We start from the raw sequence: 25,121 nt of genomic DNA on the forward strand, positions 1-25,121 counted from the left end.
TGTCCAGGCCTCACAATCCTTATGCCTTCCTGGCTGCCTCTAGTCCTCTCTCCAGCTCTGTCCTCTTCCACTCCACATCCACCAATGACTGGAGGAAGGCGGCCCCTTAAATAGGAACCCGGATGGGCTCCAGCTGCTTTCCTGCACTCCTCCGCAGACACTCTCCAGTGTGGCGGAAGTGCAGGCTGCGCACCCAGAAGCCGTCCGGGTGTCCCCTGTCGTCTTCCCCCCAGCACTTCCTGGTGTGGCGGAAGTGCTGGGCTCCCGGGACATTCAGGCACTAGGGTGCCGCCTGGCGGTGGCCACGGGTCCCAAAAGGGCTGGGCTTACAAGCCCTTTACCAGAGGCCCCCAACATAACCAGGACGAACGCCCCCTCGTGGTCTGGAGGAGGCACAAGCCCTCCTCCGGTCTTCCTGGGCGTCCCGGCCGGGGACCACTATATGTGTGTGTGAGTAGACTCAAACTGATTATAAACAGCAGCAATCCAAGCTGTGAGAAAACACTAAAAAGGAGACGTGTCGGACGTCGTGGTACATTTTCTGATGCAGCTAGATGGAAACAACTTTGTCACGCTGCGGCCAAATACACAAAACAATTACTTTGACAATCATGTTACGTTATTTTCAAAATGTTTCCTTTTCTTTAACACACTACTTCTCCGCTGCAAAGCGCGGGTATTTTGCTAGTATATATACACATATATATAAAAAAAAAGAGAAATGAGTAACTGAGCCCATCAATAAATAACACCTGCAGCGAAGGACAAAGCATTACAGCCGTGTAGGCAACCAGGCAGGGAGATGAGAAGAGACAAGTGGCAGCCACTCGTTACCTTTTAAATAAAGTGCCGATGTGCCCAACATATAACATATAACCAGGGGCCGCCACTGTGTACTGTTTAAAGGGTCTCAATAAATGAATCCCACTTTTAGTAAATGCTTGTTCATGTTTTGGAACCCGAGTCAAGTATAAAGCGGCAGTCTTAATGATTAATGTATTCTCAGAGAGTGGGCATCCCCTGCTGATGCTCCGATTTACTGTGAATTTTAAAACACGTGTGCTATATTTGTACTGGAATCACGTATCAGAGCAGGTACAACATTGGATTTTTCCCCACACGTGCCATTTATTGGTCCACCGACCCTGCAATTAAAAAAATGAACTTTAAAATTGACCCAATGTAAAGTTTGGTATTTATTTTCTGCTTCAATACCTGAATTATTGACCTATGTGATGTCCATAACGAGGGTAGTGGGATGAGGAGAAGGATGAGTGAAGGGGCTTTCAAGTTTGGACACCCTGGGGTTTGTCAGTAGTAGAACCTCCATCCTGCTCATCTAAAATGGAAAAATCCTGGGCCGTTTGTGCATTTAACTGAACAGACACACGCCTGCTGCTGTTGAGTCACGGAGTCCCTTCAAGGACCTGTACGTTAAATGAAAACGCCTGCTTGGATGGACACATCAACATTACTTAATTAGGAAGCTCAATGGGATGCTTCCACTTTTACTAAAGCACATATCTGCTTGCTTGAACTTTTACGCTTAAACTTCACGCTCAGAATGCGCACGCACATCACGGCTGCCACGCATTCATTTGACGCATCCTCAGAAATGCTGGAGAGTTGCTGTCCAAGAAAAAAATAAAATAAGTCGGGGTATCGTGATTAAAGTTAGATAGTAAACAAATTCTGAAGTAACGTTTCACATGTGACAGAAAACTGCTTTGAGGATCCTCCAGGATCGGTGTGCGCACTTCGATGTTTAATGAATGGCTCGATGTCGTGAAGCAACACGACGGACTATACTAATGCAGTCGTAGTGCTTTTTTATTCAAGAGTCGCATACTCCCCAGTGTAAGAGAGTGATACATTTTAAAAGGTCTCACGTACCATTTTCTATACCGTCTATTTTTTGGGGTCCTTGCGGACTGTACGGCTGCAGATTTTAGCCACAGAGCAAAAAAAACTTGGAAAAGCTGTTTTATGATTTAAGTAGCTTTGATCTCACGATGTCCACTTTAAATCTCGTACATTAAATCAGACCCTCAAATATCTTAAAACCGACCCAGTTATTCGCTCCCTTCTTCTGGGGCTTCCTCCTGTCCCCATAGCAGCAAATCGCCACACGTGCTTGATATTCCAGCACTTTGTACATTTAGAATCCTTTGATATAGGATATCACTTTCATGCATAAATTCTTTAAAGTGTGTATATTACAATTTACTGAAACTCAACTTCTAGTAAATAATGAATACTGTTATTACAACCGGTGGCGGAGGGGTAGCGCTGCGTCCCGCCGAGAGTCACGTCCCTGCAGTTTGTGCTGGTTTGTTTCCACACTGCGTACCAGTTTCCTTCCCAAGACATGAACGTTTGGCGACACTAAAATGATGCATAATCCCGATCGTAATGACACGACACATTTTAAATGTCTTATACCGTGTTTTTTTTTTTTTCACACCTTAACCGTATCAGGTAGTACAGCAGCGGATTTGACACAGGAGGAAAAAAACCACACGACTCACATGAAACCACATGAAGATCCGAGATAGAATGTAGAACCCACCACAAATGTCTCTCGTACAAAAGCTTACAGCATCTAAAAAGGGAGCTGGAACCATTAGTTGTGCGAGAGAAGGTGCCACCCCCATTTTGACCAGCAGCCACCACCCCAGAGAAGACCAAGGTCATACCAGCCATTACTATAAGAGGATTTAGTAAGTTAAATGGCTGAAGTAGTGGAGGGGGCAACTCCCTCCTAAAAAACACCCACACCTGCAATCTGTTGGGTGCTACTGTAGTTGGTCCAAAAACCAGACAAAAAGCACAAGTCAAGCAGCAATTTTATTAATACTTTAGATTTACTTTTTGAACATTGAACCTCCTCACAGCAACTACAGCTAAAACCAGGACCACAATCAACATGGCAGCTGCAGCTCCCAGCACCAGGTATCCAATGGGAAAAGCAGCTGTGGGAACAAAAAATTTACTCTCCAGTCAACATTAACCAAAAACCATATCCTGGCCTACTGCAATTCAAAAGGATTACCTTCATCCTGCAGCTTAGATGTTTGCACCTGCTCAGCCTCAAAGACCACTGGACCACTGTGAAGGAGCACATTCTTCCTGGAGAAAGCAATTTGTGCCAACTTGTCTGCAGCTCTGCCAGATCCTGAAAGCAGGGGCAATCAGAAAATAAGGTTTAGTCTCACAAAACCCCCTTAAAGTACCTAGACAGATTTCACACGGGGTCGAGCGGTCAATACACCACTCAGGTTTGTATTGAGTGACAGGATGCCACATTTGAAACCGTAAGGCCACATTCTACTAGGAGATCTACAACCAAAACCAAGACAAGCTACTCACTTCTTACAGGGCAGCTCGGAGTACAGGGATCTGTGGCAGAGGGATAGCAGGCAGCAGCCACACAGTAGATGAAGATCTACAGAGAAAGATCAAGGACCAACATTTCTATTCGTCATTCCTTGGGATGGAGAGTCTCAGAAGCCAGTTGAGAATTTCAGGCAAAACCATATTAACCACAAAACAAAAAAAAAGCAGCAAGGAAACCCACCTTCTTAACCAAAGCTTGCTGAGCTACAGGATCCACAAAAGCAAACATCTCAAAAACAAATCTCTTGTAATGACTTGGGTAGGCCACTCCAGATGTGCTGTCCACAGTCACCAAGCTGGTCAAATAATTGTCCCCTGTGTTTGGGCACCTGGGCAAGCACACCCTCCAGTTAGTACTGAACAGCCATCCTCACCTTCCCCACCCTCCCACAGGAGGCACCTACCCATTTACTAGAAGGCTCCACTGGGGCTGGCTGGAAGCAGAAGGTCCTGGGGTGACCCAGCAGTCCCCAAGAGTCAGAACAAGGTTAGGGTCAGTCCTGTTCACGATGTGCACTTCCACAGCCACAGGATCCCTCAGAGTTTTGGTCACTGGGTAGTCAGCATCCACATAGTAGGAGCCATAAGTAGGATCTGGCCATGGAAAGGATACAAACTTTCAGACCCTAACCACATGATCCTCAGAGCTCCAAATCCACAACGCTTTTAACCTTCAAGCCTTTCTGAGAAAGATTAGCATGTCAAACCATCTGGGACCCTAAAGTACCTGTTGCAATGACCAATTCCAGGTCAAATGGCCCTTGCTCTACTACTGGAAGAGGTGGCGCCACAGTATACACCTCAGCCTCCACTTGCACATCCTGGCTTCCCGAGTAGGTGCACTGGAAGAATAACCTGAGGAGAGAACCACCACATCATAGCAGGGAGAGCACATTTATGGTTAGAGGAAGCAGGTGCAGAAGCCTTACTTGTAGACACTGTCCCTGGTGATGGAGCCCTCTGGACCACTCCTCACAGTGATGGCAGCAGACATGGTGTTCTGGTAGGTCACATTGCCACCAGCCAGCTGAAACAGGGACATCAAATATTTACCCATAGACCAGAAAGGTGATCTAGTAGGAGGTGGTAGCATTGCCTTTCTAATCCTGGTTGCAAGGATTCCAAAGGGGGTATAGATCATTCAAGGGTAGAGCAGCCCTTATTTGCAGTAGTTTTAGATTACACAATACAAATTCTATTTTTAGCCTAAAATCTTATTGAACAAAATTTGCAGCAGTGGGCTCTCTGGCCAGTGCTGGTTGACATCCCCAAGACTCACCTGGACTGTGCTGCCACAGGCACTGACTGGAAACTGGTACATGACAAAGCTGGACAGGCTGGTCACAGGGCTGCAGCTGGGAGAACTGCTGTCCACCAACTGGATGGACCCAAGATCCAGGGGAGGAAGGGTCACCTTCTCAGACACCACCACCACAAACTGGCCATCCAGGGTGCACTGCACAGTCACTGGCCAAAGCAAACAAGCATGAATATCCAGTAGCAGCCACCTATCCTCACTCACAGCCCCCAACCACTCACCATCATTGGCATAGTAGCATGGACTGGTGCTGCTGCTCGAATCATAGCAACAGTTGTTGGCTTCACAGTCAGGTTGAGTGATGGATGAAGACCCTCCACACGGGAGCTTCTCAGTGGCTGCAACTGCACATCTCTCAGCAACACTCACAGATCGGCGAGCTGCCATGGTCAAAAAGCCCAATTAAAAGACGGGAGAGACACTCACTGTGCCAGCCCAGAAGAGAAACATACCTGGTTTAAGGCACGTGAAGGTTTTCAGATTTGATCGAGATCCGACAGCAATGGTCACAACGTACTGAAAGCCCTAAAGTGAGCAGGAGGGGCTCAAAACTACAAAACTTAATTAAAAACGGCAACCAACGGCTGAAGCGTTAGCGCTACTCACCTTGTCGGACGCATAACCGTACGGGGAATTAAAGGGCACCGTTAATGTGGTGCGACCAGCTATTACACGGAGGACAATTCCTGGGAGATTGTTGATCACATTTACGACTCCACCACTCGTCTCTGAAAAGATAGAAGTTGATGAGATTTACGGGAATACGCAGGCGCTGACAAGTCCCAATGCTCGAGGACACGCCGCACTTACTTTGGAGAAAAAGGGTCGGAGATCCTGCAAATGACAACGTCATCGCCTTGTCACCGTCGCATTTCTTAGTCACGTCTCCGGACACTGCAAAAACAAACTGCACACCCGTCCAACAAACGGCCATCCAGAAAAGACACCAACAATCCAAACGCGCCATGCTGTTAAGACGCCAAACCGACATAAAAGAAAGCGCGCGAGCTCAGGTTTAAATCCTCATCGGCGGCGCGCAGGTGACTCGTTAGTGAGCAGGCGCGAGAATGGAGCGCGGGAAATCGGGGGCACTCACTATGCTGTGCGGCTTTATTAAGCAATCAGCACGTCACGGCATCGGACTGAGATGTCCAAACGAAGATCGTGTAGAAGTGAACGCTCTGCGGGGCGATGTGTCTGTTAATTTAGTGAGGGAAATCGGTAAACATCAAGGAAGAGGAGAAACGTGACGAATGTGAAAGGAGGGGCTTTATAAAGAAGACGATTTGGGAAAGACCTGTTTAATCAAGAATAGGGGGCTCTGAGTACGAGTCTTTATACAAAAATCCAAAAGATGGTAATAATAATTATGACTATTTAAAAATACTGTAAATAATACAAATTGTGTATTCTTATGAGACATTCACTGATAAAATTATGAAGACAAAATGAACTTATTATAGACCTTTCAAGATTTATTTTTAAATAACAATTCAATTAACGCTGCATCTACGTGAGGAATACGTCAGCGCACCAATGCGTCACCGTGCAGCGCAGGAATTGATTTTTCCCCAAAGCTAATGCAAATTTATTAAAGGGGACAAAATATCCTTTGCGACTTATTTTAATTTCCCATTTTATTTTTAAATTAAAATGACGTGTTATCCCTTTTTAAACTTGTCACAAGTTTACTCAATTGTACCGATAAAGTAAAGACGACAACACATAATTAATCTACTTCATCTGCTGCTTTCCAGTGACGTGAATATATAATGGGGACCCCATATAATATTCAGGAAAAGAATAATAAAGACTTCAAGAACATTTTTAATTAAATAAAGGCAAACTTAATTAAATAAACAGTTTCTTTGAAGTAAGTTTTACTAAGTCAAAAATTAAATGTTTGCGTAAGGTACTGACATGTGAATACATTATTTCAGAATGATGAATAGGCAACTTGAAATTGCAATACTCTGTGAAATGGTTCTTGGTTATTTGTACGTTTATTTGAAATGCATTTTAATGTAGTCATTTGTTGTATGCATTTCTGCTGGATGGGCACCTGCTGGAAAAGAAGACCCTTTAATGATTCATATGCTACTAGCTGTATAATCTTAAACTAGCAATTTAAAATGGGTTAAAGTCTAAGAAAACCTCAGTGCTGATGACTGCAGCACATCACATAATGTAGATACAAAACATTTCCTTCTGTTATATGCTATTGGGAGTGGGATTCGCCAAACAGTGTTAATGTTTGAGATGTGTCATCTGTTAGAATGACATATGCAATGCTTATACAAATCCCCCTCCCAGTGTCATATAGAGGCATAAGTACTGTAGTGTTCATTTTATGATGCACCGAATGTTGGAAAGAAAAATGCAATGCATTTGTTTCTGTTATAAGCTAAGAGTTATATTAATAAAGAAGTGTTAGTGTTTATGATGTGCCATCTGTTAAAATTACAAATGCAATGCATATGTCTCTACTATATGTCTTTTAAAGCACTGTTAGCTGTCTAAAATGGGTTAAAGACCTCAGTGCTAATGATTGCAGTGCACCATGTAAGAGCCATTTTCCTAGTTCTATAAAATATATGAATATTTTTTAGATGATAATGCATAAAATATGGGAGGTTCCTATAACCCCCGTGTATAGAATTAAGTTGGTATTTTCCTGTCATTTCTTAACAGTTATGAGTAAACAATGTTCGTTAGTTAGTGTCTAGCCTTGCCTTTGTGTAAGGTACAGAGGCATACGGTTTTTTAACCGTGTTCTTGTTTGTGCTCGCGTTCGTGCTTATGCATGTCTATGTGCCAACAGCCTACGGGCCTATTGAGTGTGAAGTAACACATAAAATAAAATATTTAAGAGTTGAACCGTATGCATACAGAAGAAGAAATTAAGAACCTTTAAGTATAGAAAGAAAGAACGTTTAAGTACAGAAATAACCAAAGCTTCTTAAGAAAAGCTAAGTTTATAGAAGATACATTTTCTTTTTTTTTGTAACTATTTTTCTTTTTATTCTTGTATGGATTATTTGCCTTTAACTTTCACTAAATATTTTTAAAACAAACTTTTGGACTGAGAGATTTCTTTGACACGCATAAGGCGAAGTCAGGCACGGGTAAGACGCAACAGCGGCTACACACCATATACTGCATATGCAACGTAATTGTTTCTGTTATATGTTTTTGGGAGTGGGATTCGTGAAAGCAGTGTTAATGTTTGAGATGTGCCATCTGTTTGAATTACAACTGCAATGCGTATGCCTCTGTTATATGCCATTAGGAGTGGGATTTGTAAAAGCCTTGTTAATGTTTGTGATGCACCATCTGTTGGAATGAAGAATGCAAAACATTTGTTTCTGTTATATGCCATTAAGGGTGGGATTCATAAAGAAGTGTTAGTGTTAAGAGATGCGCCATCTGTTGGAATTACAAATGCAGTGCATATGTTTCTAGTATATGCCTTTGGCTGTGGGATTTGTAAAAGCAGTGTTAGCTGTCTAAAATGGGATAAAGACCTCAGCTTTGATGATTGAAGTGCAACATATAATGCATATGCAACACATTTGTTTCTGTAATATGCCATTGTGTGTGAGATTTGTGAAAGCAGTGTTAATGTTTGTGATGTGTCATTTGTTAGAATGACAAATGTAATGTATATACTTCTCTTATATGCCATTGGGAGTGGGATTTGTATGAGTAGTGTTAATTTTGTGATGCACCATCTGTTGGAAAGAAAAATGCAATGCAGTTGTTTCTGTTATAAGCTATTAAGAGTGAGATTCAAAAGAATTGTTAGTGTTTGTGATGCGCCATCTGTTAGAATTACAAATGCAATGCATATATCTCTCTGTCTTTTGTTATGGGATTTGTAAAAGCACTGTTAGCTGTCTAAAATGGGTTAAAGACCTCAGTGCTGATGATTTCAGTGCACCGTTTAATGCATATGCAAGACAGTTGTTTCTGTTATATGGCATTGGGAGTGGGATCCGTAAAAGTTATGTTAGTCTTTCTGATGTGCCACCTGTTGGAATGACAAATGCAATGCAATTGTTTCTTTTATGCCTGTAGGAGTGAAGTTTGTAAAGCAGTGTTAATATTTGAGATGTGCCATCTGTTCGAATTACAAATGCAATGCATATGCCTTTGTTATATGCCATTAGGAGTGGGGTTTGTAAAAGCCTTGTTAATGTTTGTGATGCACCATCTTTTGGAATGACAAATGCATAACATTTGTTTCTGTTATATGCCATTAAGAGTGGTATTCGTAAAGAATTGTTAGTGTCTGAGTTGCGCCATCTGTTGGAATTACAAATGCAGTGCATATGTTTCTAGTATATGCCTTTGGCTGTGGGATTTGTAAAAGAAGTGTTAGCTGTCTAAAATGGGTTAAATACCTCAACACTGATGATTGAAGAGCAACATATAATGCATATGCAACACATTTGTTTCTGTAATATGCCATTGTGTGTGAAATTTTTGAAAGCAGTGTTAATGTTTGTGATGTGCCATCTGCTGGAATCCCATATGCAATGCATAAGCCTCTACTGTATGGCTTTTGGTGTGCGATTTTTTAAATGCAGAGTTAATGTTTATGATGTGATGGATTTTATTAATAAACATGCTTGTTACACACCAATCTGTTGGAAAGACAGAAATAGTAAAAGGATAAGGGTCTCTGTGTGCCTGATTGCTCTAAGTGGATTTTACAGTTGTATTAATGGCAGAAAGCATCCATTGAATTATTTTGGATCAGGTCAATTTTTCACTGCAGTTATAATTTGTTGCTGACTTGTCACTTTAGGAGGAGTAAGGACAAATGTCTATCAGTTTGTGACCAGACATAACAAGCTGGGCCTGCCGTATTCAAATCTTAAAGATGTATTTAAGTGTAATCTTCTTACTCCTTTGGGCACATCTGACCACAACCTGATCCATCTTCTTGCCGGCTGCAGGCCTGTGATTCGATGGTAAGCTGTTGTGAAAGGTCGCATCGCGAGACTTCGAGAGACATTGTAATAAATCAGTCTTTGTATCGTTTAGTGACTAACAGTGCACTTACCTGTAGGGGAGGTGAGAAGGCCTTGGGCAGCAGTCGGCTGTGGGGGTGCTAGGGGGGCACAGAAGGACTGTCACTTACTTCAGTTCACGAGCATTAGAACGCTGATGTCCCAGAGTTACTTTATATATATTTATATATATATATATATATTTGTGGGGTGGTGGGGGGGCTTCTGTTTGGCTGCATAAGTCTCAGTGAGGTAACATGCTGAAAGTGGAGGCAGGTGTGTGCAGAATAGCTGTAAGAATGAAACATCTGACAGAAAGCGAAAAATAACAGTGAACTCAACTGCCTGAAGTCAGAGATGTGTGTGTGTGTGTGTGTGACTTCCACCAGACACGTACCCACATGACTGCGAGACACCCAGTATAAATACTGTGGAAGGTCACAAGCGGTGTTTGTTGCTGACTGAATATTAATGATTGGTCCAGCAGGGGTCGCCATTTGACTGTCTGCAGTAGGACTGTGACGATGTGGGTTCTGGCTCCACACTCCCATTGCTATTGGAAGCACTCGAACCCAACACCGTCGATAATGTAACCGAGTGAGCTAGTCAATGGAGGCAAATGATTCCAGCAAGGGGAAGGTATACAAAAAGTGCAACAGTGCTTTTATTAAAAACAGTCAAAAACAGTGTTCCATAAATAGTGCAGATCTTCAAGTTCTTCAATAAATAAATAATCCATTAAAAGAACACGTGGGGGTTAAAAATCAATAAATGGAAAAAACAATCCTTAAAATCGGAGGTTAAAATGATCAGGAAGCTGTCTTTAAAAACAACAACAAATAAGCTTGGTGCTTCTTTTCTGTATGCGTCTCACCTGCTTATCCCGTACGGGCTTAGCAGCAGGCAAGACGCTCTCTGCAGCTGCCCTCCTACATCACACGCTCGAGACTGGAGACCTCCCGATCCCTGGCTTCGGTCTGGCACTCATCCCAGTCCCGAGACTTGATTACCCTCAACGGCCAGGTCGCCCACGTTGGGGATTCCATCACCAAGTCTCCCGACTTCCGCTGCCTTTTCCATGGCCTCTCTGCGGCCCGTCGCTTTCACCTTGTCACTCCCGCTACCAGATCGCTCAGCGGGAGCGACATCTACACAAACACCTGGGTGTCGGCCTAACACCCAGCTTCCTCGCAGCTGCCCACGAGCGCTCGATCGCGCGCTCACCACACTCACGCACCGTCTGCTTCCTCTCCTGCTCCCGGTAACCTCCGTCCTCTCCTTTCCTTCTTTCTCTCTCCATTTCTTTTTTCCTCCGAACGTTTCTTTCTTCCCCCCATAAAACCAACTCGCGCTTCTTTTTAAAACGTGAGGGGCCATCACAGCTGTAGCATTAGCCACGGGACAATCACAAATGTGGGCAGTTCCTCACCTGTGCACACGGTGAGAAACGCCCACATCGACGACTGCCCCGCGGCTCGCTACAACAACGCCCTCACGGCCGCCTCAGTGCGGTGATTATTTATTTAAAATCAATGGCCTTTTCTCCACGAGCTGTGGACCCATAACACCACAAGGACAGAGAAGGTAGTTGAACGATTTTGATGTTGTGATCCTTGACTGACCATTCTTGTGTATCGAGCTTGATTTGATTCCGTCGCTCACTTTCTTGTATTTTGAGGGGACTTGACAGGGGGGTGTCACACCTTTCATCACCAGAGTAGTGAGGAGGGCTGTTTCCAAATTACACACATTGGGAAATGATGTGCGAGTCAAATGGGGGCGATGTAGAGGGACTCTGTCACTGCGTCACACACTGTGTTAACTTCTGTGTAGACACAGTAGGACCCACAAACAGCAAGACTTTGAATTACTGAGGAGCTAAAAGGTCTACTGAAATGAGCTATAAAAAGAGAAGAGCATTCAAATCTGGTGACAAGGAGGATCTCTGAAGGACACATGGCATGCGCGAAAGAAAAAGCGGAGTGAAGGAAAGGACGCTTACTAAGCGAAACTAGAAAACAGAATCACGTGAAGGATGTCCGAAGTAGTCAGGGCGTTGTTACAGGATTCCAGGGCTCAGGGTCTTTGGGAGGGGATGTGGGCAAAGCTAACACCCTGAAGCCATTTCTTAAAAAACTTGCCCTCAACACTGCCATTGTCTTCCAATAACCAGTCCTCCTCCCCTATTACCCCAACAAGTCCTACCATGCCAGCTGGAATGGCAAATGATGAGCCCACCTTTGACCATCAGCGAGCACAGTCCATAACTGATGATCGAGTATAAGTAGATGACTGAGGGAGCACCACGCAGGACCGGAGGGGGTCAGTCCTCGAGTTCTTAAGGCCTGCAATGACCAACTTTGTGGTGTCATCTGTCACCTGCTCAGTCTGTCCCTAAGGCTTCAGAAAGTGTCACTGCTGTGGAAAACATCGTGCATTGTTCCAAAGACAGCAGACGGCTCTTCACCTCATGACTTCAGACCAGTGGCACTCACGCCCAGGGACGTGCGGAGCTTCGCCTGTCATCATGAAAAGTAAAAAATTAAAAAAAAAACTAATAATGATAACATAAAATAAATGTGTCCACTGGTTTGTGCTATAAGTTTGTTTTCTGTATGATTCCAATAGTTTTGATCGTTTTTATAGTCAAAATCACTGAATTGGCGCATTTCCTCTTCAAATACAAGGGAGAAACGAGTCTCACCTCACCTCGGACTGCGCTCTCCTCACACATGGGGTTGATTCGCGTGCCTGTCGCTGTCTCTCTGTATGTTGCCAATATAATGTTAGCAGACGCATTTATTATTCACCCTGACTGTCCACAGTCTGGCTACTTTCTTTTAATGAATGTGTGTGACATACTTAGTCTCGCTAATCCGACATAAAACCGCATTAAAAAGGCACAAGGTGAGGCTGACAGGACCGTGCCGTCTCTAAGGGGGCGCATGTGAGTCCAACAGGTGCTCGTCGCTGATGTTCTTCTACACCACGGGGGGCGAACTCCAGTCCTGGAGGGCCGCAGTGGCTGCAGGTTTTCATTCTAACCATCTTCTTAATTATTGACCAGATTTTACTGCTAATTAATTTCTTTTGCCTTAATGTTAATTAACGTGACTCAGGCCCCCTAGTTGTCTCTTCTTCCTTACTTAGCAGCCAAACAATAATGAGACACGAAACGAGCCGCCACGTGATCAGCTCACCTGTGCCCACCGCACAATACCTGAAAATGAACAATGGTGAAGGTCTCGGTAAGGTTGATCTCTCAGGTCACCAAAACATTTTGACGGCGTTCTTAGAAAGAAACAGAAAATCATCGCTTTTGGAAATGTCTGCTGTGGCAGAATGAGCAGCAACAAGCCCTGGAATTAAATAACGGGTTTAATGACCAGCATTACAGAACCGCCGTTCCTTCTTAGCAAAATATACGCCTTACCTGTCTATGGGTGTGAGATATGAAACATAACCAGTAGTCCGTGTGCATGCTGCCAGTTGAACAGTGAATAAGCGACTCGTTGGGGTTCATGTATTTGTAAATCTCACTCTGAAGGAGTCACCAGCCATGAACCTCACCGCACGTCATTGCCTTTGAGTCCTGGCAGTACAAATCGTCACCATGCAGTGTGCTGGCGCAAGAGGCCGAGAACCTCGTCCGTGCAGCTGCATCACTGGCGTCCGTCAAGTATTTCCTCGTGTATCACGCGCACATTTTTTCCCGAAAATTAGCATTAGAAAATCAGGTGTGCATCATACACGAGAAAATGTAATATAATGTTTACTTCTTCTGCTTGGGCTCTCTCTCTCTCTCTCTCTCGCGTGCGTCCTCTCTCGTTCTCTCTCTCTCTCTCTCGCGTGCGTGCTCTCTCGTTCTCGTTCTCTCTCTCTTCGCGTGCGTGCTCTCTCTCGTTCTCTCTCTCTGCGTCTCTCTCTCTCTCTCTCTCTCGTGGTCCTCTCGTTCTCTCTCTCTCTCTCTCGCGTACGTGCTCTCTCGTTCTCTAGTTCTCTCTCTCTCGCGTGCGTGCTCTCTCGTTCTCTCTCTCTCTCTCGTCGTGCTCTCTCTCTCTCTCTCTCGCATGCGTGCTCTCTCGTTCTCTCTCTCTCTCGCGTGTGTGCTCTCTCGTTCTCTCTCTCTCTCTCGCGTGCGTACTCTCTCGTTCTCTCTCTCTCTCTCACGTGCGTGCTCTCTCGTTCTCGTTCTCTCTCTCTCGCGTACGTGCTCTCTCGTTCTCTCGTTCTCTCTCTCTCTCTCGCTCGCGTTTTCAAATCAGTTTGGCGTCGTCATTCAGCATGGATAGTAGCAAGCGTTTATGCTCCTTCATGGCAGGACAGAAACTAAAAGTGATTTTTAGAAGCAGAGAAGATAAGAAATCGGGCAGCAGGTCGTTCTCTAGTTCTCTCTCTCTCTCGTGTGCGTGCTCTCTCATCTCTCTCTCTCTCTCGCGTGCGTACTCTCTCGTTCTCTCTCTCTCTCTCTCGTCGTGCGTGCTCTCTCGTTCTCGTTCTCTCTCTCTCTCTCTCGTGCGTGCTCTCTCGTTCTCTCTCTCTCTCTCGTCGTGCTCTCTCGTTCTCGTTCTCTCTCTCTCGCGTGCGTGCTCTCTCGTTCTCTCTCTCTCTCTCGCGTGCGTACTCTCTCGTTCTCTCTCTCTCTCTCGCGTACGTGCTCTCTCGTTCTCTCGTTCTCTCTCTCTCTCTCTCTCTCGCTCGCGTTTTCAAATCAGTTTGGCGTCGTCATTCAGCATGGATAGTAGCAAGCGTTTACGCTCCTTCACGGCAGGACAGAAACTAAAAATGATTTTTAGAAGCAGAGAAGATAAGAAATCGGGCAGCAGGTCGCAAGTACGGTGTTCCAGAGTCATGTGTTCGAGATTGGTAACAGAAGAAAGAAGAACTTTCGTCATGCAACAAAAACAGAAGGGCATTTCGCGGAAAACGTGCCCTAAACCAAGGGTGGGCAAATTCATTCCTGGTTGCAGGTTTTTGTTCCAACCCAGTTGCTTAATTAATAACCAATCCATGTCAATTATTTAATTTCATGGCTTGTTAGTTGCTTTAACCCTGTCATGTCAAGTCATTCTCATATTCTACAGGGTGGGCCATTTATATGGATACACCTTAATAAAATGGGAATGGTTGGTGATATTAACTTCCTGTTTGTGGCACATTAGTATATGTGAGGGGGGAAACTTTTCAAGATGGGTGGTGGCCATTTTGAAGTCGGCCATTTTGGATCCAATTTTTATCCATATAAATGGCCCACCCTGTAGATTTTTTTTCTTTTCTAAGGATATCATCCAAATGATTTGAAGTCTAAAACAGATGACTTATTCTTAGTGCTTCACTTTTTTCTCTTCACTTTTCTTCCAAGTATTTAATTAAACCCAATAGTGCATGATAAGTACACACAGAGGTGTAAATTTAAACAAGCTAAATGGAGAAATGCTGTTTTCTTTTGTCATTTGCATCTTATTCCTAATAAGGAGCCATTAAAAACCAAGACTACAGCTGTTTAAGATTAAAATACGCAATAAGGGTTCAAAATCTTAACGAGCGAGACCACTAAAGTGAAGCAGAAGTGTTACTTCAATTGGGTTGGAACGAAAACCAGCAGCCACTGCGGCCCTCCAGGACTCAATCTGCCCACCCCTGCCCTAAACCCTTCCTATGCAATCACGATTTTCTTTGTAAAAACGAGGGTGCGCGTCTTGCACACGAGTAAAAACGGTATTTTCACTCTGTGGCTATCTGTGCAATGGACACTGTGACAACGTGAACAAATCTCTCGGAATGCGGGCTTGTCATAAGCTTATCAGTAACGTGCTCGCTGCACCGACTGCTTTGTTGGGTTGAAACATTTGATCTTGCTGACTGTATTCCTTAGGCCATTTAATCTCTTTGATCATCGATATTCAAACTGTGTTTAAGGGCATTATGAACAGTGAGTGTATTTTGTTGACTGAAACGTAACTTGCTTTGAAATACACCGTGTGCACAATTATTAGGCAAGTGAGTATTTTGACCATATCATCATTTTTTATGCGTATATTCCAACTCCAAGCTGTATTAACTTGAATGCTTATTGGATTTAAGCACGTCAGGTGATGTGTATTTGTGTAATGAGGGAGGGTGTGGCCTAAGGAGATCAACACCCTATATCAAGGTGTGCAGAATTATTAGGCAGCTAGTTTTCTTCGGGCAAAATGGGCCAAAAAAGAGATTTAACTGACTCTGAAAAGTCAAAAATTGTAAAAAGTCTTTCAGAGGCATGCAGCACTTTTGGAATTGCTAAGATATTGGTGTGTGATCACAGAACCATCAAACATTTTGTTGCAAATAGTCAACAGGGTCGCAAGAAACGTGTTGAGAACAAAAGACGCAAATTAGCTGCCAAAGATTTGAGAAGAATCAAACGTGAAGCTACCAGGAACCCATTATCCTCCAGTACTTTCATATTCCAGAGCTGCAACCTACCTGGAGTGCCCAGAAGTACAAGGTGTTCAGTGCTCAAAGACATGGCCAAGGTAAGGAGGGCTGAAACCCAACCACCACTGAACAAGAAACATAAGTTGAAACGTCAAAACTGGGCCAAGAAATATCTGAAGACAGATTTTTTCAAAGGTTTTATGGACCGATGAGATGAGAGTGACTCTTGATGGACCAGATGGATGGACCTGTGGATCAGTAATGGCACAGAGCTCCACTCCAACGTGGAGGTGGGGTACTGGTATGAGCTGGTATTTTTAAAGATGAGCTAGTTGGACCTTTTGCATTGAAGATGAACTCAAAATCAACTCCCAAACCTACTGCCAGTTTTTCAAGACACTTTCTTCAAACAGTGATACAGGAAAAGACCATGATTTTTATGCAGGCCAATGCTCCATCACTTGCATCGAAGTTCTCCACTGCGTGGCCAGCCAGTAAAGGCCTTAAAGATGAAGGAATAATGACATGGCCCCCCTTCCTCATCTGACCTAAACCCTATCGAGAACTTGTGGGCACTTCTTAAACGCTAGATTTACGGGGGAGAAAAACAATACACCTCTCTGAAGAGTGTCTGGGAGGCTGTAGTCACTGCTCCACAAAAGCTGATCGTCAACAGATCAAGAAACTGACAGACTCCATGAATGGAAAGGCTTATGACTGTTATTGGAAAGAAGGGTGGCTCTATTGGTCATTGATTGATTGATTGATTTTTTTTGAAATGTCAGAGATGTTTATTTGTAAATTTTGAGGTGTTTGTTTATTATTCTCACTATAACAGATGAAAATAAACAAGTGAGATGGGAAAATTTTCATTTTTCCTTTAGTTGCATAATAAATCTGCACACTAATAGTTGCCTAATAATTGTGCGCACATATGTATTCCCCTGATGATGTTCACACTCACATTTCCGTTGTGAAACATTCAGGTTTCAGGTTTATTAACATTTTGGATTGACTGATAGCACTGTGTTTGTTCCATATTAAAATTAATCCTCAAAAATACAACTTGCCTAATAATTCTGCACTCCCTGTATGTGTAGACCAGCATTTGGGGTCTTGTAACAGGAAAAACCTAAATTTATTTAGTTCTGACTTTTTTTTTTTTACATAATATTAGTACAATTTTAAACACAGAATTAAATAAAATAATAAGATTAAATATCAGAACTGAAATATCACTGCTTCCTCAGAGGATGCTGCTAACCAACTCCTACAAAGTTCAAAACCCACACGCACACTTTTGGATGTTCACCTTCACCCCAGTTCTATTTATTCAAATCAGTTAAAAAATAAAAATCCACACAGCCACACAGCCAAGCACATAGCCACCCATATACTTGAAGCCTGGCTGCAAAATGAGAGGCACAGATGTGTACATAATTGAGTCCAAAACAGAACTGAAGTTACAGAGGATGTGGCCTTGTATTTAATGCAGGCAGGTGGAAGTGACATCAATGGGGTCCGGAACTGTAAGGGATGTCCTTCTTTGGGGGGACTATAAGGAAGTGACGTCCTCGGGTGCCGGAACCAGAAGTAATGTAATCGAGGCCTGGGACCGGAAGTGATGATCTTGGGGCTGGAACTGGAAGTGACATCATTGGACGTGAATCACACAGAATGTCCCATATCCAGTCTGCAGAGATAAAAGAGGAAAGTTTAGTGCACCCTGCAACCCCACTGGCCTGGCATGAAATGACCTCTCTTTTGGTCCATTTAGCTGCCTCCCTATGCGTCTATGTGACACTACATGAAGTCCACCTTTTTCCATCCTCTCAAACTTAAACAGTTTTTAATGTTTTGGAAAAAGAAAAAAAAAGGATTAAATCATTTAGAGATCTGTATAGAGAGAATGCATTTGCATCCTAAAGACAGTTACACTCTAAATTTAGCTTCCCATCAACAAAATTTTTCTGCTATCTCAAAATAAGAAAGTTGACATGGAAATTGATTCACAAGCATCAATGCGTGATGCCGCCGGCCTCTTCTGCTTGTAAGTGTGTCTCAAACTATATGATCGCAGACATATCTCTAATTGCCACTTGACAAAATGACCCAGCTTGTTCAATCGAGTGATAAACCTCATGCAGTGTGCCACCATGATGTGTGAGGTTTATTCCATGGACTATTTTATTTAGAACTAGCCGTTCCCCTGTGGCTCATGCCCACCCAGTAATGAAACAGGACAATCGTTAAATATCAATAAACAAACAGGTATGGCTAGCTAAGCGGAGGCAAGGAACACTCCGACACGTGGCGACCCGAATGGAGACTGGCGCGTGAGTGAGGAGGGCCCCGCCCACTTGCCCCTCCCCTCTGAGCCGATGTCTCAGATTCGCCTCAATAAGTCGCTCCTGCAAGTGAACTGTGATACTTAGTGCGAGGAGAGAAGTCAACCGGAATGTTCAAGCAAATAATGGATAGTAGTTCTCTCGTGAAAAGCGAACAGACAGATAGATGTTGGATTTTAGATATAGAGAGAAATATAATATATATATATATAATGTGTAGACTCAAACCGATTATAAAAGCAGCAATCCAAGCTGTGAGAAAACACTAAAAAGGAGGTGTGTCAGACTTCGTGGTACTGATGCAGCTAGACGAAATCAACTTGGTGACGCTGCGGCCAAATACACAAAACAATTACTTTGACAATCATGTTACGTTATTTTCAAAATGTTTCCTTTTCTTTACTTCTTTAACACACCTTTTCTCCGCTGCGAAGCGTGGGTATTTTGCTAGTATAAAGAGAGAGAAATGAGTAACTGAGGTCATCAATATATAACAGCTACAGCCATACACGCCAGCCGACAGGGACAAAGCATTACGGCCGTGTAAGCAACCAGACAAGGAAATGAGAAGAGACAAGTGGAGGCAACTCAAGTAACCTTTTTAATAAAGTGCCGATGTGGCCCCTGTTTGGTCAACATACGGCCGGGGGCCGCCACTGTGTACTGTTCAAAGGGTCTCAATGAATGAATCCCATGTTTGGCAAATGCTTGCTCCCATTTTGGAATCTGAGACAAGTAAAAAGCTGCAGTCTCCCTAATAAACGAGAGCAGCCCTCTGCTGGATGCTCATATTTACTTCATGTGCGTTTTTAAACACCCTGAGCTTTATTTGTACTGGAATCGCGTATCAGCACTTGTGAGAATCCAATGTCGCACCAGCTCTATTTATTGGGGCACCGACTATGTAATTAACAAAAAAATGAACTTTAAATAGACCCAATGTAAAGTTTGGGATTTTTATTTTCTGCTTCAATGCCTGCACCTGAGTTATTAACTCATGTGATGTCCATAACGAGGGAAGGGGCTTTCAAGTTTGAACTCTCTGGGGCTTTATCAGTAACATAACCTCCATCATTCTGATCTTAAATGGAAAATCCTGGGCCGTTTGTGTATTTAACTCAACAGGCACACCTAACGCCGTCTGCTGCTGTAGAGTCAAGGAGTCCAGTCAACATGGACACGTACCTCAAAGACACAAAACGCGGGCTTGGATGGACATTTAAACATTACTTAAGTAGGAAGCTCAATGGGATGCTTCAACTTTTACTAAAGCACATTTCTGCTCGTTTGTTTGAACTTCTACGTTTATACTTCACGCTCAGAATGCGCACGCATCATGGCTGCCACGCCTTCATTTGATGCGTCCTCAGAAATTAACGCTAAGTGCGCGCAAGTTGCAGTCCAAGAAAAAAAAAAAAAAGTCGGGGGGTGCAGCGTGATGAAAGTCGGAATTGGTCGTCAGAATTTGTTTACTATCTGCATGGGACAGAAAGCCGCTTTGTGGATCCTCCGGTATTGATGTGCGCACTTCCAGGTCTGATGAATGGCTTGACGTGGTGAAGCAAAATGCCGCCATACAAATGCAATCCTGGTGCGTTTATATTCAAGCGTCGCATATTCCCGATCGTAATGAGGACACGATACATTTTAAAGGTCTCACATACCGTCTTTTTTGGTATGGCAGCGTATTTGAGACGCACACACACACACAAAAAAAAAAACCCTTCACATGAACAGTTCTGTTTTGTGATTAAAATGGAAATATCGGCTTTAATCTCGGCACACTCTTTAAAAAGTGGGTCGGTTTTAAAAATACGTTTACGGTGTATTTTTAATGATAAAAGAAAAACTACGAGGTTAATTACCTGCTTCTAGGGCTTCAATCCTTGACCCGGCAGCAATCGCCACACAAAACATTTGATTTTCCAACTCTGCACGTTTAGAATTCTGAATACTGGACATCACGTCCATGATGAAATGCATTAGAGTCCGTTACATTTTACAGATCGTTAACTTCGTTCAAATAATGAATACTGCTAATTATACACATGGCAGCGGCACGGTAGCGCTGCTGTCCCGCAAGGTGTCGCGCCCCTTGTGTCGTTACCTGCCTGCAGGTTTCCTGGTGGGTCTCTACAGTGGGCAAGGGTTTCATTTCAAAGGCATGCTGGTTGTGTGACACTAAAATGAAACCAGTGTATGCGAGTGCTCGTCTTCACCTTGCAGTGACCGGATGCCCAATCCAGGGATTGTTTCCTTCCCGATCCTTGCTGGAATGGGCTCATCTTCAGGTTGACGGATGCAATTATTAAACGGCCATCCTTTTCAGATAGAGTGGCAAGTGGTCCTCGACGTTTAATGGAGGTTTCATTAAAATTAAAACACAGTCCAAATGTTCTCACCGTGATAAGATCTCGCACTGGCACCTGGTGAAATAGTCCAGATTTGCATAACGTATATGTATAAACCTGACAACGTTTGCAGAAGTAGCGTCCGCAGGAGCAGTTCTCTCGCCCTGTGAACTTTGGCATAACGAGGGAGGCATTTTGGACCTTCAGCGAGTGCTCCGGGGTGCAGTTAAACGCCCGTCTCCTTACGGAGAGAAAAATCAGGCTTTATGGTTAATGACAGCCATGAACACAGAAAGTAACAAAGCCACAAAACTAAAACACCAAGACGAATGGTGGGGTGGGGTGGGGGTGGGGGTGGAACCCCCAACCACAACTCGCATGAAACCACAGGAAGTTGAGAAGATCGGAATTAGAATGTAGAACCCAACCAGTACTCCACAATGGTCTCTCGTACAAAAGCCTACATCTGAAACCGTTAGTTGTGCGAGCCAAGGTAGTACCAACCACTACTAAAGGAATTGGCAAGTTAAATGGCTGAAGTAGTGACGATGGGGCAGCTCCCTCCTAAAAAAAAACCCCAACACCTGCTTTAGTTGTCCAAAAACGAGACACAAAAACTAAGTCAGGCAGCAATAAAATTTTATTAAATCCTCAGATTCACTTTTTGCCAGTTGAACCGCCTCACAGCAACTACAGCTAAAACTAGGACCACTGTCAACATGGCCGCTGCAGCTCCCAGCACCAGGTATCCAGTGGCAAGAGGGGCTGGGGGAGGAAGACACAAGGAAATTTACTCTCCAATCTGCATTAACAAAGACATATACTGGCTTACTGCCATTCAAAAAGGATTACCTTCATCCTGCAGCTTAGATGTTTGCACGTGGTCAGCCTCCAAGACCACAGGACCACTGTGAAGGAGCACATTCCTCCTGGATGAAGCAATTCGTGCCAACTTGTCTACAGCTCTGCCAGATCCTGATGGCAGGGGTTTTGGAAAATAAGGTTTAGACACACATTTATATAAAAAAAAAAAAAGCCAAACAGATTTTGCCCACTGTCAGAGACAAGCTCTCCATACACCACTCAGTCCGAATAGCATAAGAGACAAGAATGCATTTGAAACATTAAAGCCACGATCAACAGGCAAACCACCTCAGGCTACTCACTTCTCTCAAAGCAGCTCTGAGTACAGGGGTCTGTGGCAGAGGGATAGCAGGCAGCAGCAACACAGTAGATGAAGATCTACAGGGGCCATAGACAAGACACTTTGTCAGGACTATGGATTCTACCACACCAAACTGAAGTCTAAGAATATCACGTGTGACGGCAAGAGCCTCAAAGGCAGCAGAGAAACAAAATGAAACACTTGGCAAGTAAACCCACCTTTTCAGCCAAGGCTTGTTGAGCTACAGGATCCACAAAAGCAAACATCTCAAACACAAATCTCTTGTAATGACTTGGGTAGGCCACTCCAGATGTGCTGTCCACAGTCACCAAGCTGGTCAAGTAGTTGTCCCCTGTGTATGGGCACCTGTGACAAGCAGACTTCGAGTTAGCACAGATCAATCTCTCCCCACCCTCACAGAGAGAGATGCACCTACCCATTCACCAGCAGGCTCCACTGGGGCTGGCTGGAAGCAGAAGGTCCTGGAGTGACCCAGCAGTCCCCAAGAGTCAGCACAAGGTTAGGGTCAGTCCTGTTCAAGATGTGCACTTCCACAGCCACAGGATCCCTCAGAGTTTTGGTTACTGGGTAGTCAGCATCCACATAGTAGGAGCCATAGGAGGAATCTGCCCATGGAAAGGAGGGGAGAAGGGGGACGTTAACTTGCACTCTTACAACAACATTATCCTCATCTCAAAAAGGATCGAGTATTTATAAAAGTTGTCATTATCTTCAAGTGATTCTCATTAGATCAAGCCAACATTTACCCCACCCACTGTAGTACCTGTTGCAATGACCAATTCCAGGTCAAATGGCCCTTGCTGTACTACTGGAAGAGGTGGCGCCACAGTATACACCTCAGCCTCCACTTGCACATCCTGGCTTCCCGAGTAGGTGCACTGGAAGAATAACCTGAGGAGAGAAACACCACATCATAGCAGGTAGAGCACATTTAGGGTTAGAGGAAGGAGGTTCAGAAGCCTTACTTGTAGACACTGTCCCTGGTGATGGAGCCTTCTGGACCAGTCCTCACAGTGATGGCAGCAGACATGGTGTTCTGGTAAGTCACATTGCCACCAGACACCTGAAAATGGGACATTAATCACTTCTAGTTCCTAAATTGTGCTAGTGGTTTAGGAAAGTCACCTTGCCTTTAAAAAATTTCCAAAGAAGAAAGAGGGCAAGATACAATTCTAAACCAGAAGTCAACCTTCATTAAATCTTTAACTAGATAGGACAGCTCAAAACATCTTAGCCACTTTTAGCCAACATTACTAAATCCACCAATGGAGTCTCACCTGAACTGTGCTGCCACAGGTACTGACTGGAAACTGGTACATGACAAAGCTGGAGAGGCTGGTCACAGGGCTGCAGCTGGGGGAACTGCTGTCCACCAACTGGATGGACCCAAGATCCAGGGCAGGAAGGGTCACATTTTCAGACACCACCACCACAAACTGGCCATCCAGGGTGCACTGCACAGTCACTGGACAAAGCAAACACAAGCATGAATATCCAGCAGCAGCCCGCTTTCCTCACTCACACCCCACAACAACTCACCATCATTGGCATAGTAGCATGGACTGGTGCTGCTGCTGGAATCGTAGCAACAGTTGTTGGCTTCACAGTCAGCTTGAGTGATGGATGAAGACCCTCCACAAGGGAGCTTCTCGCTAGCTGTAACTGCACATCTCTCAGCAACACTCCCAGATCGGCGAGCTGCGATGGTCGAAAGTTCATTTAGAAGATGGGAGAGACACTCGGGGTGCCAACCCAGAAGAGTAACATACCTGGCTTAGGGCATGTGAAGGTTTTCACATTTGATCGAGATCCAACAGCAATGGTCACGACATGGTGGGAGCCCTGAGGAAAACGAGATTCACAAAACCTAAACTAGAAAATGCACAGCTCGATTTTAAAATGCAAACTGCAAAAAAGTGTCGGCGCTACTCACCTGCTCAGACACGTGAGCGTATGATGAAGAAAAGGGGACCGTCAGTGTGGTGCGGCCAGACATTACACGAAGGACGACTCCCGGGAGATCTTTGGTCACCTTTGTCAGTCCGCCTCTCGTCTCTGAAAAATTAGAAAAAAAGTAGGGCGACATTTACTTGAAGAAGCAGGCGCAGACTATGTCCAGTGGTCGAGAAGACGTCGCACTCACTCTGGAGAAAAACTGCTGGAGAACCTTCAAACGACAGCGCCATCGCCTTGTCCTCGTCGCATTTCTTAGTCACATCCCCAAAAGCTGCAGAGACAAAATGAGCGTCCAACACTGCCAACCAGAAAAGACACCAGCAACCCAAACGCGCCATGCTGTGAATGCGGCAAACAGGAATACGACATGAAAGAGAGAACGCGCGCGCGGGTTAGGGCTCATTTATACTTCACGCGACGCGACGCATGCTGCAGCAGACGCTCCTGCTACGCAAGCGTTGAAGTGTTTATACTTGCGCGCGTACTTTACGTAAATCTGGAGGAGTCCACCAGGTGGCAGTGTGAGATATTATCACGGTGAGGACATGTTTGGCTTCTCTGTGTTGTGAGTTGCCTAAAACACCTATTAAATTCCGATAACACCTTACCGCAATATCTGTGAAAAGGATGTTTTTTGATTAAATCCATCAATCCAGGGATGTGTCCATTCCAACAAGCATTGGGCACGACTGAGAAACAATCCCTGGACGAGGTCTCCGTTCATCGCAAGGTGAATACAAGCACACACACATACACTAGCGTCATTTTAGCGGCACCAAATCCCCAAATCTGCTTATCTTTGGAAGGAAACCGGAGCACAGTGTGGAATACAAGCAGGAAATACCAGCAACGTAACTCCCTGCGAGACAGCAGTGCTATTGCTCTGCCACCGTGTCACCCACATGTGTGTATTTATTAACAGTATTCATTATTTAAATGAAATTATATGTAAAATGTAACATACACACTTTAATGCATTTCATCATGAAAGTGATATCAAGTATGAATCTAAAGATTCTAAATGTGCAGAGAGTTGGAATATCAGACATTTAATTTGTTCTGTGTGGTGATCTTTTGCTGCTTGCCGCAGCTGTCAGGTCAAAGAAGCTCGTAGCGATTAAAAACTGGGATGAC

The 25,121-nt window shown here is 44.2% G+C and overlaps 1 protein-coding gene across 3 annotated transcripts; it reads right to left on the reverse strand.

Annotated features, from left to right (window-relative positions):
• Window positions 1-2,834: 2,834 nt before the first annotated feature.
• On the reverse strand, window positions 2,835-24,331 carry LOC120528240 (zona pellucida sperm-binding protein 4-like). 3 transcript variants are annotated; one of them, XM_039752361.1, is made up of 12 exons: window positions 24,175-24,331; window positions 23,965-24,086; window positions 23,801-23,873; window positions 23,571-23,729; window positions 23,309-23,496; window positions 4,326-4,423; window positions 4,124-4,251; window positions 3,801-3,990; window positions 3,578-3,725; window positions 3,370-3,445; window positions 3,053-3,175; window positions 2,835-2,972 (listed from the first exon to the last, which is right to left on the reverse strand). In XM_039752361.1, exons 1-12 carry the CDS (start codon window positions 24,323-24,325, stop codon window positions 2,851-2,853), a joined length of 1,578 nt encoding a protein of 525 aa, XP_039608295.1. In that variant the 5' UTR covers window positions 24,326-24,331; the 3' UTR covers window positions 2,835-2,850. The 3 variants fall into 3 exon arrangements, with proteins under 3 accessions (XP_039608295.1, XP_039608294.1, XP_039608293.1); XM_039752360.1 differs by lacking the exons at window positions 23,309-23,496; window positions 23,571-23,729; window positions 23,801-23,873; window positions 23,965-24,086; window positions 24,175-24,331 and adding exons at window positions 4,676-4,863; window positions 4,936-5,094; window positions 5,167-5,230; window positions 5,321-5,442; window positions 5,525-5,718; XM_039752359.1 differs by lacking the exons at window positions 23,309-23,496; window positions 23,571-23,729; window positions 23,801-23,873; window positions 23,965-24,086; window positions 24,175-24,331 and adding exons at window positions 4,676-4,863; window positions 4,936-5,094; window positions 5,167-5,239; window positions 5,321-5,442; window positions 5,525-5,718.
• Between the last annotated feature and the right edge of the window lie 790 nt (window positions 24,332-25,121).

Source organism: Polypterus senegalus, chromosome 4 (genome assembly GCF_016835505.1).
Source record: "Polypterus senegalus isolate Bchr_013 chromosome 4, ASM1683550v1, whole genome shotgun sequence".
NCBI lineage: Eukaryota > Metazoa > Chordata > Cladistia > Polypteriformes > Polypteridae > Polypterus > Polypterus senegalus.